Source organism: Triticum dicoccoides, chromosome 7A, assembly GCF_002162155.2.
Source record: "Triticum dicoccoides isolate Atlit2015 ecotype Zavitan chromosome 7A, WEW_v2.0, whole genome shotgun sequence".
NCBI classification, from domain to species: Eukaryota; Viridiplantae; Streptophyta; class Magnoliopsida; order Poales; family Poaceae; genus Triticum; species Triticum dicoccoides.
In genome coordinates this window covers 195,763,467-195,777,434 of record NC_041392.1, presented here as the reverse complement: position 1 = coordinate 195,777,434, position 13,968 = coordinate 195,763,467, and the positions used below count along the sequence as shown (strand labels likewise).

The following is a 13,968-nucleotide window of genomic DNA, read 5'->3' as shown; positions in this document are numbered from 1 at the left end:
TAAGGAAAAAAAAACTAACGTGAAGGGGATTCATTACGTGGGAAGGGGATGTGGAGGTTAGACGAAGGAGGCGAGCAAAATGGGAACGTTGCTCGTTTTTTAAGTAGTATATATATATATATATATATATATATATATATATATATATATATATATATATATATATATATATATAGGGAAAGATTAGGTAAGGATATAAATATATAGAGATAGAGATAGAGATTGCCACCTTGATACTCGTTGGCTTTATATATAAATTCAGCTATGCCTCTTTTTTCTTAAAAAAAAGCATACATACACTAAATAAAACACGGACGGCAGCGGAATCATTTTATTCCTTTGATGTGCTGTGAGGTAGCTGCGGGATCAGAGTCTATTTGGTGGTCCCTTGATTAATTTACTTCCTTTCACACCTCGACAATTTTAAAAGTCCACGGGTAAGGTGTCAAAAAGGTCCTTATATTTGGGTACCGTACATGTCAAACTTCACACTTACCGTTCCTTCTTCCTTAGCAATGGCCAGCACCAAACACGTCTTGCTCTTCCCGTTCCCGGCCCAAGGCCACCTCGGGGCGTTCATGTCCCTCGCCGAACTCCTCCACCGCGCCATCCCGTCCGCCGCCGTAACTCTGGTCTCCCCCCCTCGAAACGTCGCTGCCCTCTCCGCCACGGCGCCGCCATGGCTTGCGTTCCACTCGCTCCCCTTCAACCCAGCCGACCACGGCCTGCCGACCCACGCCGAGTCCGCCGACGCCCTCCCCGTCGGGTTCCCCTTGGTCACCCTCTTCGAAGCTTTCGAGGCTCTGCAGCCCGCCTTCGACGGCTACGTGGCCAGCATGGCCAAGGACGACTCCGTCGTCTCCATCGTCTCCGACCTGTTCGTCGCGTGGGCCGCCAGCGTCGCGCGGAGGAACGGGTGCTCCCACGCCTTCTTCGCCTCGTGTGGCGCGTTCGGCACGGCCATCCTGCGCTCACTGTGGGAGAACGTGCCGCTCTCGGTCACCCCCACCGGGCACGTACCCGTGCCCGGGTTCCCCGGCAAGATCTTCCACAAGACGCAGGTATCCGAGGTCATGCTCCGTGCGGACGGCGAGGACCGGGCGTCGGCTTTCTGTCACCGGCAGATAGCTCACAGCCACGCGACGGACGGGGTGCTCATCAACACCGTGGAGGAGTTCGAGCCAACGGGGCTGGACTTGCTACGGAGCAGCCTGCGCGTCCCGGTTTGGCCCATCGGGCCTCTCATCCGCGTCGCCGGCGCAAGACCGGCCGCCTCCGCCGACAAAGTGCACGACGGCATGGTAAGCTGGCTGGACACGCAGCCGCCGGCCTCGGTGCTCTACGTGTCGTTCGGGTCCCAGAACTCCATCCGGCAGGCGCAGATGGCGGTGCTGGCAATGGCGCTGGAACACGCCGGACGGCCGTTCATCTGGGCTATCCGGCCGCCTGTGGGGCTCGCCGTCGCGGCGAGCGAGTGGCTGCCGGAAGGATTCGAGAAGAGAGCGCGCGACGAGAACAGAGGGCTCGTCATCCGTGGATGGGCTCCGCAGGTGACTATCCTCGCCCATCGCTCCACGGGCGCGTTCCTCTCGCACTGCGGGTGGAACTCGGTGCTGGAGAGCCTTGTGCACGGCGTGCCGCTCCTCGGATGGCCGCTCGCCGCCGACCAGTTCTACAACGTGGAGATGTTGGAGAAGGAGTGCGGCGTGTGCGTGGAGGTGGCGAGGGGGAGCACGGAGGACGCGGCGCCGCCTGAGATTGACAGGGTGGCGGAGCTGGTCGAGACGGTGACGGGGCAGACGTCCAAGGCGGCGGAGATGCGGAGACGGATGAAGTGCATCGGCGAGTTGATGAGAGGCGCAGCTACAGACGACGTTGGGTCATCGAAGAAGGCGCTCGAGAGCTTCCTGGGAGCAACGAGGATGCATTGAAGATGGCATGGGTGGGGAACATGGGCTCACATGACAAAGGGCAATGTTAGACTTACGTCCAATCATTCTACACCTACTTCCGGTCAATTACGTAAACTTCCTCCCCTTATTTCTAATCAAAACTCGCCAACTGGCCAATCCTCCATAAATCATACAGTAGTACTGTAGTAATCGTCAACTGGTGCCGAAAATGCCTGTTGGGACAGGAGGACACACTAGGATGGAAACGAAACCGCACCTACCCCTCTTGATAAATGAAGTTTTTTAAATTGTGTCCAGTTGTTGGGTCGTCGCGTCGTTCAGTGGACGTACAAACTATTCATCGTGTGTGCAGTAGTTTCGAAGGAGAAATGGACTTTTCCTGTGGGAGAAATGAAGTTTTTAGCTGCGAGCAAAGTATTACTCCGGCTGTTCCATAATATAAAAATGTTTTTCAAACTATGTTAACTTAAAAAATGTTCTCATATTATGGGACGGAAGGAGTAGAGTGCAACAAATATATTGGGCTGGATGATTTCTTGTTATTTTTAATTATACCAAGTACGCAATTGAATGAAAGAATTATTATGCTTTGTCGTTCTTCATAGAGCTTCCCGGGTTGTTTGTTGCCGAAAAGATTTTTTATGCCTGCCATTTTTAATCGTGCCAAGTTGTCAAGTTATTACCGCTTCTCGAGTTGTTTACACATAATTGCCGGAAAATATTTGTCACACTTGACATTTTGAATTGTACCGAGTGGCCACATTATTTCATACTGCTTCCCGGGTCGTTTACACTCAATTGCCGGAAAGATTTATCACGCTTGTCATATTTTAATTGTGCCAAGATTTATCATGCTTGTCATATTTAAATTGTGCCAAGTTGTTATTTTTACCGCTTCCCGAGGTATTTAGAAATAATTGCTGGAAAATATTTGCCATGCTTGCTATTTTTAAGGACGCCGATAAGTGCCACACGTGTGGGCGTTAGGGAGTCCGCCCACACATTTTGTGTGGTGTATAAGAGGAACAACCCACACATCTATGTGTGGGCAAAACAACTAGCGCCCACACGCCTTTTTTTCCTCCCGATCCCTCTCACACGCGTGTGCGTGGGCAAAGTTGATAACGCCCACACGTCCGTATGTCAGGACTCGTACCTCCTGGTCCCGCACGCCACGCGTGACGGTTACCACGCGCCCGCAGTTGCCATGGTCCAGACCCTCGTTCATGTTCGTTTAACTGCAGTTGCCATGTCGCTGAACTACAGTTGCCATGTCGGACAACTGCAGTTGTCATGGTTGTTCAACTGCAGTTGTCATGTATGGTCTGATCTAATGTAGTTGCCATGATTTCATAATTTTAGGGGTTGCCACATACTAACACTAGGCAGTTAAGAGAGTTGCCATGTGCTCACAAGCATGCTAGGGCAGTTTCCATGTAAAAAGGAAGAGTTGACATCTGCTTACGTGCACGTTAGGGCAGTTGCCATGTACATGCACGTTAAGGCAGTTGCCATGTACTCTCTCCGGTCCTTTTTACTCTGCACATTGGTTTTGCCGAAAGTCAAACTTTGCTAAGTTTGACCAAATTTATATTAAAAATTATTAGCATCTACAATATTTAATAAATATAATATGAAAATATATTCCGAGATGAATCTAATGATATTGGTGTTGTTATGTGAATGTCTATAATTTTTTATATAAACTTGGTCAAAGTTGGATGAGATTGACTTCAGACAAACCTAATATGCAGAGTAAAAAGGACCGGAGGGAGTACCATGTAGAAACATATGGCAACTCGGTAAAAGAGAGTTGTCATCTACTTACGTGCACACTAGGCAGTTGTCGTGTATCCTGAACTCGGGTAAAAAAAGAGAGTTGCCACCTGCTTATAAAACAGACTAAGGGCAGTTGCCATGTGCACTGCAAAACACATGGCGACTAGCAGCTTGGGTGTGTGAGAGGAGACGGGCGTGCGGGCGAGATGGCAAATGCCCACACATTAGCCATTGTGTTTGCGTGCAAAGCGGCGTGTAGGCGAACTGCTGAACGCCCACACACCAGCCCCTCCTATGTGGTGAAACGGCCGTGTGGGCGACCGGCTGAACGCCCACACACCAGGCCAGTCCTACGTGGCACTAGAAACATGCCAAGATTCGTGCGCTCACGAACGGATACGGATCCACGCGTGTGGACGAAATGCAAACGCCCACACGTATAGGCGTTAACATTTCCGATTTTTAATTGTGCCGAGTTCCCACATTATTTCGTACTGCTTCCTGGGTTGTTGCACGCAATTGTCAGAAAGATTTATAACCAAAATTTTAAAAGTAATTACCAGTAGTTTAATTGTACGCAAAATATATGAGAAAATATACTTAGTCCACATGCTAGTTTTTACTAAAGAAGGATCATTTTGGAGATATATACAAGACGTGCACATGACGAAAAGAAAAGGAAAGCTGCAGCAGACTAGCAGCCTCCCGTACAAAAGCATAGTGTCTGGTAGCGGTGTACTCCTTCTGTAAATTAATATAAAAGCGTTTAGATCACTATTTTAGTATTCTAAATATTTTTATATTAGTTTACGGAGGGAGTACCATTTTTCAGCGAACCGCACATCGCATAGCGTACTAGCCTTGGTTTTTCTTCCTGTGTCTCGCTGTCCTATAGTTTGCCTATGCCCGGCCCAAGAGAAAAAGGGTTTTGCTGCTCTGTACGCTGCGGTGCCCGGCCCGGAACCTCGGCACCATGGGCTTTCACTATTCCTCGGCCTGCGAGTGCCCCTCCTCCTGACGACACCGGCTTGCTACTAAGAGCATCTTTAGTCGTTTGGCCCTCCAGCGTACCCGGCAAAGGCCTTTGTGCGTTTGCGCCGGCGTTTTTTTCGCTTTGTGGGGCTCACGTTTCCAGCCGCGTCCACAAGTTTCGGCCCCCAAACGCACAAAAATTTAAAGTTCTCTTTCCCGCTACCAAAAAATGACATAGATTCGGCGATCATCATGCCATAGGTTGGCGATCATCATGCCACAGGCCGACAATCGAACATAGCCAAAGTCCGGCGATCAAAAGGGTAGGAACCATAGACATGGAACTCAAACGATAGGTTCCTCTACCATAGGGGTGGGAGAGCTCGGTGTAAGCGTGGGCACAGTTGCAGTGCTCGGCGTTGGCGTGGGCGTAGTTGCAGTGGTGGGCGTAGGCGTAGGCGTGGCAGTGGTCGCCGCCGGTCCCAGCATCTGGTTCAAGATGAGGTCGTTCTCCGCCAAGTACCACGTCTTCACCTGCTCATCCATTGTCGCCATGTCTGCTCCCATCAGGAGCGCCATGTCGGTCTTTCTCTTCTTCGCAGCGACGTTGGTCCTGAGAAGATCGAGCTTGACGTCATGCTTCGTCATCAAAGCCGACCACCTCGCCTCGGACTTCTCCTCCCTCTTGGCGGCGTGGCTCCTGGCGTCGGCGATGCACTGTTCTATCAACGACCGCAGCCGTTCGGTAGCGAGAGCCGAGTCCCTCGTCGCCTTGGCTTTCTTGTTGCCATCAAGACGCCCTTATGTCGCCGCTGAGGCAGGCGCGTCCAGGTTGTAGACACCATCCTTGGTCTTGGCGAGAGCGAGCCGACACTTTGTCCATTTCTCGCATGACTCAATCCTGGTTAAGACATGAAGGAACTTGAACTTCAGGTCGTTGTTGTCCTAGCGAAACATGTCGAACATTCGGACCATCTGCACAGACGAAGAACAAGTGTCGGCGAAGTACACGACGAAGAGCTAGGCCGGTGAGCCATGGACATACCAGACGCTCGACGTTGGCGTCGCTCTCCGGGCGAGCAATGACCGCCTCCTAAATCCCATGCCACTTGTTGCATGTTGGGGAACGCAATAATTTCAAAAAAATCCTACGCACACGCAAGATCATGGTGATGCATAGTAACGAGAGGGGGAGTGTTGTCCACGTACCCTCGTAGATCGTAAGCGGAAGCGTTATGACAACGCGGTTGATGTAGTCGTACATCTTCACGATCGACCGATCCTAGTACCGAAAGTACGACACCTCCGTGATCTGCACACGTTCGGCTCGGTGACGTCCCACGAACTCTCGATCCAGCTGAGTGTCGAGGGAGAGCTTCGTCAGCACGACGGCGTGATGACGGTGATGATGATGCTACCGGAATAGGGCTTCGCCTAGGCACCGCTATGATATGATCAAGGTGGATTATGGTGGAGGGGGGCACCGCACACGGCTAAGGGATCAATGATCAACTTGTGTGTCCTAGGGTGCCCCCTGCCCGCGTATATAAAGGAGCAAGAGGGAGGCCGGCCGACCTTGGGACGCGCCAAGGAGGGGGAGGTGTCCTCCTCCTAGTAGGAGTAGGACTCCTCCTTTCCTAGTCCAATTAGGAGGAGGGAGGGAGAAGAAAGGAGAGGGAGAGAGGGGGGGGGGGAAGAGGGGGCGCCGACCCCCCTTCCTTGTCTAATTCGGACTCCCAAGGGGGGGCGGCCAGCCCTATGGCCCTCCTCTCTCTCTCACAAGGCCCATGTTGGCCCATTAGTTCCCCCAGGGGTTCCGATAACCCCCCGGCACTTCGATAATTATCCGGTGACCCTCGGAACTCATCTGGTGTCCGGATATAGTCATCCAATATACCAGTCTTTATGTCTTGACCATTTCGAGACTTCTCGTCATGTCCGTGATCACATCCAGGACTCCGAACTACCTTCGGTACATCAAAACACATAAAACTCATAATACTGATCGTCACCGAACGTTTAAGCGTGCGGACCCTACGGGTTTGAGAACTATGTAGACATGACCGAGACACGTCTCCGGTCAATAACCAATAGTGGAACCTGAATGTTCATATTGGCTCCCACATATTCTACGAAGATCTTTATCGGTCAAACCGCATAACGATATATGTTGTTCCCTTTGTCATCGGTATGTTACTTGCCCGAGATTCGATCGTCGGTATCTCAACACCTAGTTCAATCTCGTTACCGGTAAGTCTCTTTACTCGTTTCGTAATGCATCATCCCGCAACTAACTCATTAGTCACATTGCTTGCAAGGCTCATATTGATGTGCATTACCGAGAGGGCTCAGAGATACCTCTCCGACAATCAGAGTGACAAATCCTAATCTCGATCTATGCCAACTCAACAAACACCATCGGAGACACCTGTAGAGCACCTTTATAATCACCCAGTTACGTTGTGACGTTTGGTAGCACACAAAGTGTTCCTCCGATATTTGGGAGTTGCATGATCTCATAGTCATAGGAACATGTATAAGTTATGGAGAAAGCAATAGCAACAAACTAAACGATCATCGTGCTAAGCTAACGGATGGGTCAAGTCAATCACATCATTATCTAATGATGTGATCCCGTTAATCAAATGACAACTCATGTCTATGGTTAGGAAACATAACCATCATTGATTCAACGAGCTAGTCAAGTAGAGGCATACTAGTGACATTCTGTTTGTCTATGTATTCACACATGTACTAAGTTTTCGGATAATACAATTCTAGCATGAATAATAAACATTTATCGAGAGATTTGGCATGGTGTAAACTCGAAAGTTTTCACGAGTCATACTCTTCTGGTGTTTTGCTAGATAAAATCTCAACACTACAACTTCTTCGAGAGTGAGAGGTGAATGGAAGGGTATACATTGAAGAAGTGGGAGTCGACCTTGAACTTTGTGTTCATGCCCATGGACACGACGTAGATCCTACCATAGAAGCTTCTTGTAATAATAACTATTTCGTTGATATAATATCATCTGGTATATGTGAACTGATCCTATGCAATCGTGGTTTCAACCATATTTTCTCTTTGATCTCATTTCTCGGACAAGTTAAAGCACTTGTCTTTTGCAAGTCAATACACCAGTCTAACCTCTACCTTGATCTACCGTCGAGTATTACCCTCTGGTATCTCGAGAATATCTAAGAACTATGTTGCATCTTATGAGTCTCCATCAGCTATTATTTCTCACTGATTCCAATTTCTCATGGGTTCTGAGTTGTTAGTCGCTCAAGAACACCGGTAAGTAAACCGATTCCGCACTCTGGTTTGATAACTCTAAGTAATCTTTGTTGCTTATGAGTTTAATAATCCTTCAAGTCATTCCTAGCCTAATCGACTATATCATTATCGTGCAAACTTTTAACTGTGCTACCTGGTCCTTCTTCCCAGAGCACAAATTTTTGATGATCAGCTAAGCTTACGTCGATCTTTCCTCATCATATCATTTTGCTTTGGACAACAAGCTCGTTTTCGAGTTTGTGTCGTACCCATGGTTCTAATAACCTCTTTCTTCATCATTCCTTTGACTTGATGTCATCGCTAATCGATTACATCTTCAGGTAATCTCTCGACAAATGTGTCGTGATCATTATCAACATTCTAAGCTCTTCCAGAATATCAATCAAATTCATGATGAGAAATACCATCCTTTGCCCTTGAAGATTTGGGTTATCATCGACAACATTATTACCTTCCGTTCAACACAAACTTGATCTTGTTTTGTGTTGTACCTTCAGTTCCTTGCTATCCAACTTATGTTATGTTCTACCGCGGAGTGTTACCATCTTTTATGTCAAGAAGGTCGTGAGAATTTCACCACCTCTTAAGAATTCTTGGTATGGTGATACTTCTCACCATCACCATTCTTTCTTGGTACCCGTGTTGTTTCTAACCGGAATACCGACAATTGAACTATGATGTGTGAATTCAAAACTTCTAGCAACCCTATTGCTTTGAAGTGAATGGTCAAGTTTCATTCTAATTCTTTTGTTCGTCAAGTCACCATTCTAACATTGATCGTGCAACCCAGCCCATATTTCGGGTGCACCTTTCAACCCATGTTTAATTGTGTATGTTTTCCTCCAACATACATCATTAAGTCATTTGATCTGGCTAATGTTATCTCCTTATTCACATAATTGTGGAAATCCATCCTTTTTGGAAATGTCAATGAATTATCGCTGAGTCAATCAGCCACCTCCTCACCTCTCCTTGGTTTAATGATGAACTCTGATGTTGATACTCACTCCCATAGTTCATTTCCTGAGAATCTTACAATGTCATCTCGACAGTTTGTGTTGCACCTTTCTTCTCAAGCATTCTGAGTCTGAGTTATCCTGACGCCAATCAGATCTGAATCTCGGTCAGATATGATGATTGGAACATATTCCCAAGAGTTATAACAATGGTCTTTATGTGACCCGGTAAGGTGTTGTCATGCCTAGCACACTTGGCTGGAGGACCTATTGTTATAGCTTACTTCTAGCAAGGTTATCTATTCTTCCACGAGGAAATGGTAAGACTTATTCTATAAGTTCTTCCTGATGAATCCTTTGTGTATCCAAAGTCCGACCTTTGCTTGAAGACCATGTTAATGCTATCTCGAAACATGGCCGATTTTCAACAAGAAAATTTAAAGCCCAATGCTAAATGTTTCCTGCTCAATTATCCAAACACAGCTGTATGGGTAATGTCATGAAATTTCTCTCCCCTTACCTAAAAGGGTTTTCTACTTTATATCCTATCAAGGATATCTTGCTCTGCTTGTCCTTGGGAAGGATATACCCTTGAAATATGTGTTTAAACACATTTTCCCTTCCATTGTTTGGTTTAATCTGATAGACATAATTTCCTTTCCATTGTTTTGTTTAACCTTTCTGTGATCTATATGACCTAAGCAGAAATATCTCCCGGCTTATGTAAACACCGCGGTGTACAACTCGGTCAGTAAGACCATGTACTATTGTTGATGACATTCCGGTAACCACCGATGGACGAGAACTTTGCCTACTGGTCCGCCTCGTTCAACGAGCAGGAAAATGGTTCTTTTCGTCCCTCGCCCTTGGTACCTATGTTGTTGCCAACATGGCCGACGGACTATCCTCTGACATGCCTTGCTTACACGATCGTGCAAGATATCACCGACCTTCCTACTTTTAACCACATGTGGGCCCATAACCCACAGTTCCACAGGATCGAAACCTGACTCTCCTGTACACCCCTGTTTCTAAAGTCATTCCTCACGCTTGGCTTCGTAGGAAAGATCATGGGCCACCGTCCTAGTGATCTATTCTAGTAACAGACGCAATATTCAATCTCGTTGCTCTGGACCCCTTTCGCATGTTGTTTCAGACATCGAACGATTACCTATCCATTTGAAACTTCTCATGGTACCTTCTTACTTTACTCTCGATATTTTCTTAATTATCTATTCGAGAGTTACTTTCTACCACATTCCCTGAGTTATCTGCTAGATAGCCAACCTTGTAAGGTCCGTTCTTCCGCAGTTACCCCTTACCTATTCGTAAGTACGTTGGAGATCCCGAAGAAAAGGACGACTTCACCATGATGACCTGAAGCAGAGGAATGAAGACGTCAATGTAATGGATCGACCTGTTCGAGGAGAGCAACCAAGACCGAGAAGATCAGTTAGATTTTTCGTAACCCAATCCCTTCCCCCTTGCCTCCCCTCTTAAATCTCGGGACGAGATTTCTTGTAGTGGAGGAGAATTGTGACGCCCGGATAATTAGGCTACAGTAATCCCTCGTTAACGATGTCGCGTCACCTCTGTCACTGTAGTTAATCTCGGGTTAGTTCAAAAACCGATTCAAAATTCAAATTCAAACTCAAGTCAAACTAGTAAAGTTTTCAAATGTCAAAACTAAAAAGTACAAACGGTGACAACTAATACAAGGGTAATTATGGTGCAACAAACACATTTTTATAAAATGGCTAAATGGTTTAAAATGATTTAAACAGAAAATAAAGAAAATACAAAAAGGGAAAACAGAAAAAAAAAGCCCCCCCTCCCTGGGCCATGGCCCAACTGGGCCAACCCACCTAGCCCATTCGGCCACACCCACCGGCCCAACCCCTCCCCTCAATAACCCCACCAGGGGGGAAACCCTAACCTAATCCCCGCACCCACTCACCCTCCTCCTCTCTCCCGATCTGGATCGGGATCTAGAGGAGACCAAAGCCGCCCGGTGCGCTCCCGCCACACGCCGGCGCCCGGAGCTTGACGACCCCGCCGCCAGGAGCCCTCCCCACCGGCTTGCTTCCTCCTCTCCGCCGGCCTGCCTCCTCCTCGTCGACGCCGTCCCCGTCCCCCTCCACCACGGTCCTCCCCGACATCCATCGAGCACGCTGCCCGTTCCCTACGCACCCCGGTGAGGACCCCGGTCCTCCTGCTCCCCGCCCCCTCTCGCCGGTGCTTGCCTCGCTCCGGTGCCGCGCTCGTCGCGCCCCGGCCCGTGCTCACCGTGGCCTCGCCCCGCCCGGCGTGCCCCTGTTCGCCACCCCCGTACACGCTCGCCTCGTGGCCGCGCTTTCCCGCGGGCCTTGGCCTCGCCTTCCCCCTCGGTGGCGCTGCTCGTTGGCGGCCCTCCCGGGCGACACCACACCGTGCCGGGCCGCGCCCCCCCTGCGCCTTGCCTCTTCCCTTCACTGTCGCCGGCGCCGTTCCGTGCCCGAACGCGCGTCAGGGCCGTGCCCTGGCCGTGCTCGCGCACGCGCCCGTGCCCCATGGCGCCCCTGCTTCCCCCCGCTCTGCTCTGCCTTCGGCCGCGGCCAAGCCAACGCCCGCGGCCCACCGTCGCCTCGGGCCTTTGCTCGCCGGCGTGCCCGTTCGGGCGACGCCGCGCCCCATCAGACGCCCACGGTCACGGCCTTGCCCCGGCCCTCCTCGCCCCGGCGATTTGGGCAAACGCCCAGTCGGGCGCCGCAACGCCCGACCCGCCCGTAGCGCCCGTAACCCACTACGGCCCCTGTGCCACTAACACTAGGGGCCCCACCCCACAGAACGTTTCCAATAAAAAAAGAGAATAAAAAAATAAACTTAAATAATTAATTAATTAACTAAATTAATTAAGTTAATTAATCCTAGTAATTAATCTAACTAATCTGTTAGTTAATTAAACAGTAGTTTGTTTAGCCTAATCTCTAATTAACATAGACAGTGTATGACAGGTGGGTCCCACTGGTCAGTTTGACCAAGTCAACTCTGTTGACTGCTGATGTCAGCATGACATCATGCTGATGTCATTAATTCATTTTCGAATTAATTAATTAATTAATTAAATTCCAGAAATTAATAAAATCTTTAGAAAATCATATCTTTTAATCCGTAACTCGGATGAAAATACTTTCTACATGAAAGTTGCTCAGAACGACGAGACGAATCCGAATACGCAGCCCGTTCGTCCGCCACGCACCCCTAACATATCAAACTCGCAACTTTCCCCCTTCGGCTCCTTTGCCCGAAAACGCGAAACACCGGGGATACTTTCCCGGATGTTTCCCCCCTTCATCGGTATCACCTCATACCGCTTTAGGGCACCTCTAGCACCGATACGTGTCTTGTCATGCATCGTTATGCATCTATTTGCTCAAATATTTATTGTTTCTTCCCCCTCTTGTCTCGCTAGACACCGAGACCGACGCCGCTGCTACCCAGTACGACTACGGAGTTGTCCCCCTCTCTCTTGCCAGAGCAACCAGGCGAGCCCCCCTTTGATCACCAGATATCGCCTACTCTTCTCTATACTGCTTGCATTAGAGTAGTGTAGCATGTTATTGCTTTCCGTTATTCCTATCCTGGTGCATAGCCTATCCTTACTACTACTGTAGTTACCATTACCTGCTATCCTACTGCTTAGTATAGGATGCTAGTGTTCCATCAGTGGCCCTACACTCTTGTTCGTCTACCATGCTATACTACTGGGCCGTGATCACTTCGGGAGGTGATCACGGGCATATACTATATACTTTACACAGTTACATTACCTGTGGTACTGTTCGGAGATGGGGGCTGAAGGGGCAGGTGGCTCCATCCCGGTAGAGGTGGGCCTGGGTTCCCGACGGCCCCCGACTGTTACTTTGTGGCGGAGCGACAGGGCAGGTTGAGACCACCTAGGAGAGAGGTGGGCCTAGCCCTGGTCGGTGTTCGCGGATACTTAGTATTTGATCTGAGTCTGGCTATTGGCCTATATGCACTAACCATCTACGCGGGGACAGTTATGGGCACTCGACGTCGTGGTATCAGTCAAAGCCTTCGTGACGTCAGCCACTGAGTGGCGCGCGCCGGATTGGACCGTAAGCCTGCTCTTGTATTAAGGGGGCTAGTTCTGCTTCCGGTCGCGTACGCAACGTGCAGGTGTGCAATGGGCGATGGGCCCAGACCCCTGCGCCATAGGATTTAGACTGGCGTGCTGACCTCTCTGTTGTGCCTAGGTAGGGCTGCGACGTGTTGATCTTTCGAGGCCGGGCATGACCCAGGAAAGTGTGTCCGGCCAAATGGGATCAAGCGTGTTGGGTTATGTGGTGCACCCCTGCAGGGAAGTTAATCTATTCGAATAGCCGTGATCTTCGGTAACAGGACGACTTGGAGTTGTACCTTGACCTTATGACAACTAGAACCGGATACTTAATAAAACACACCCTTCCAAGTGCCAGATACAACCGGTGATCGCTCTCTCATAGGGCGACGAGGGGAGGATCATCGGTTAGGATTATGCTATACGATGCTACTTGATGTTACTTGGTGAACTTACCATCTACTCTCTCCTACATGCTGCAAGATGGAGGTGGCCAGAAGCGTAGTCTTCGACAAGATTAGTTATCCCCCTCTTATTCTGACATTCTGCAGTTCAGTCCACATATGATACCCTTATTCCATTTGATACCAATGCATACATATGTAGTGTAGCTCCTTGCTTGCGAGTACTTTGGATGAGTACTCACGGTTGCTTTCTCCCCCTTTTTCCCCCTTTCCTTTATTTCTGGTTGTCGCAACCAGATGCTGGAGTCCAGGAGCCAGACGCCACCGTTGATGACGACTACTACTACTCGGGAGGTGCCTACTACTACGTGCAGCCCGCTGTCGATGACCAAGAGTAGTTTAGGAGGATCCCAGGCAGGAGGCCTGCGCCTCTTTCGACCTGTATCCCTGTTTATGCTAGCCTTTTTAAGGCATACTTGTTTATCTTATGTCTGTACTCAGATATTGTTGCTTTCGCTGACTC

At 49.2% G+C, this 13,968-nt stretch overlaps 1 protein-coding gene across 1 annotated transcript; it reads left to right on the top strand.

Annotated features, from left to right (window-relative positions):
- The first annotated feature begins 395 nt into the window (after nt 1-395).
- On the top strand, nt 396-2,209 carry LOC119331870 (UDP-glycosyltransferase 92A1). The gene has a single exon (XM_037605049.1). The coding sequence runs from the start codon at nt 477-479 to the stop codon at nt 1,929-1,931; it is 1,455 nt and encodes a 484-aa protein (XP_037460946.1). The 5' UTR covers nt 396-476; the 3' UTR covers nt 1,932-2,209.
- Nucleotides 2,210-13,968: the final 11,759 nt, after the last annotated feature.

Bases quoted from the DNA above. Each gene is read 5' to 3' on its own strand.
- LOC119331870 (XM_037605049.1), top strand. From the start codon at position 477: ATGTCAAACTTCACACTTACCGTTCCTTCTTCCTTAGCAATGGCCAGC.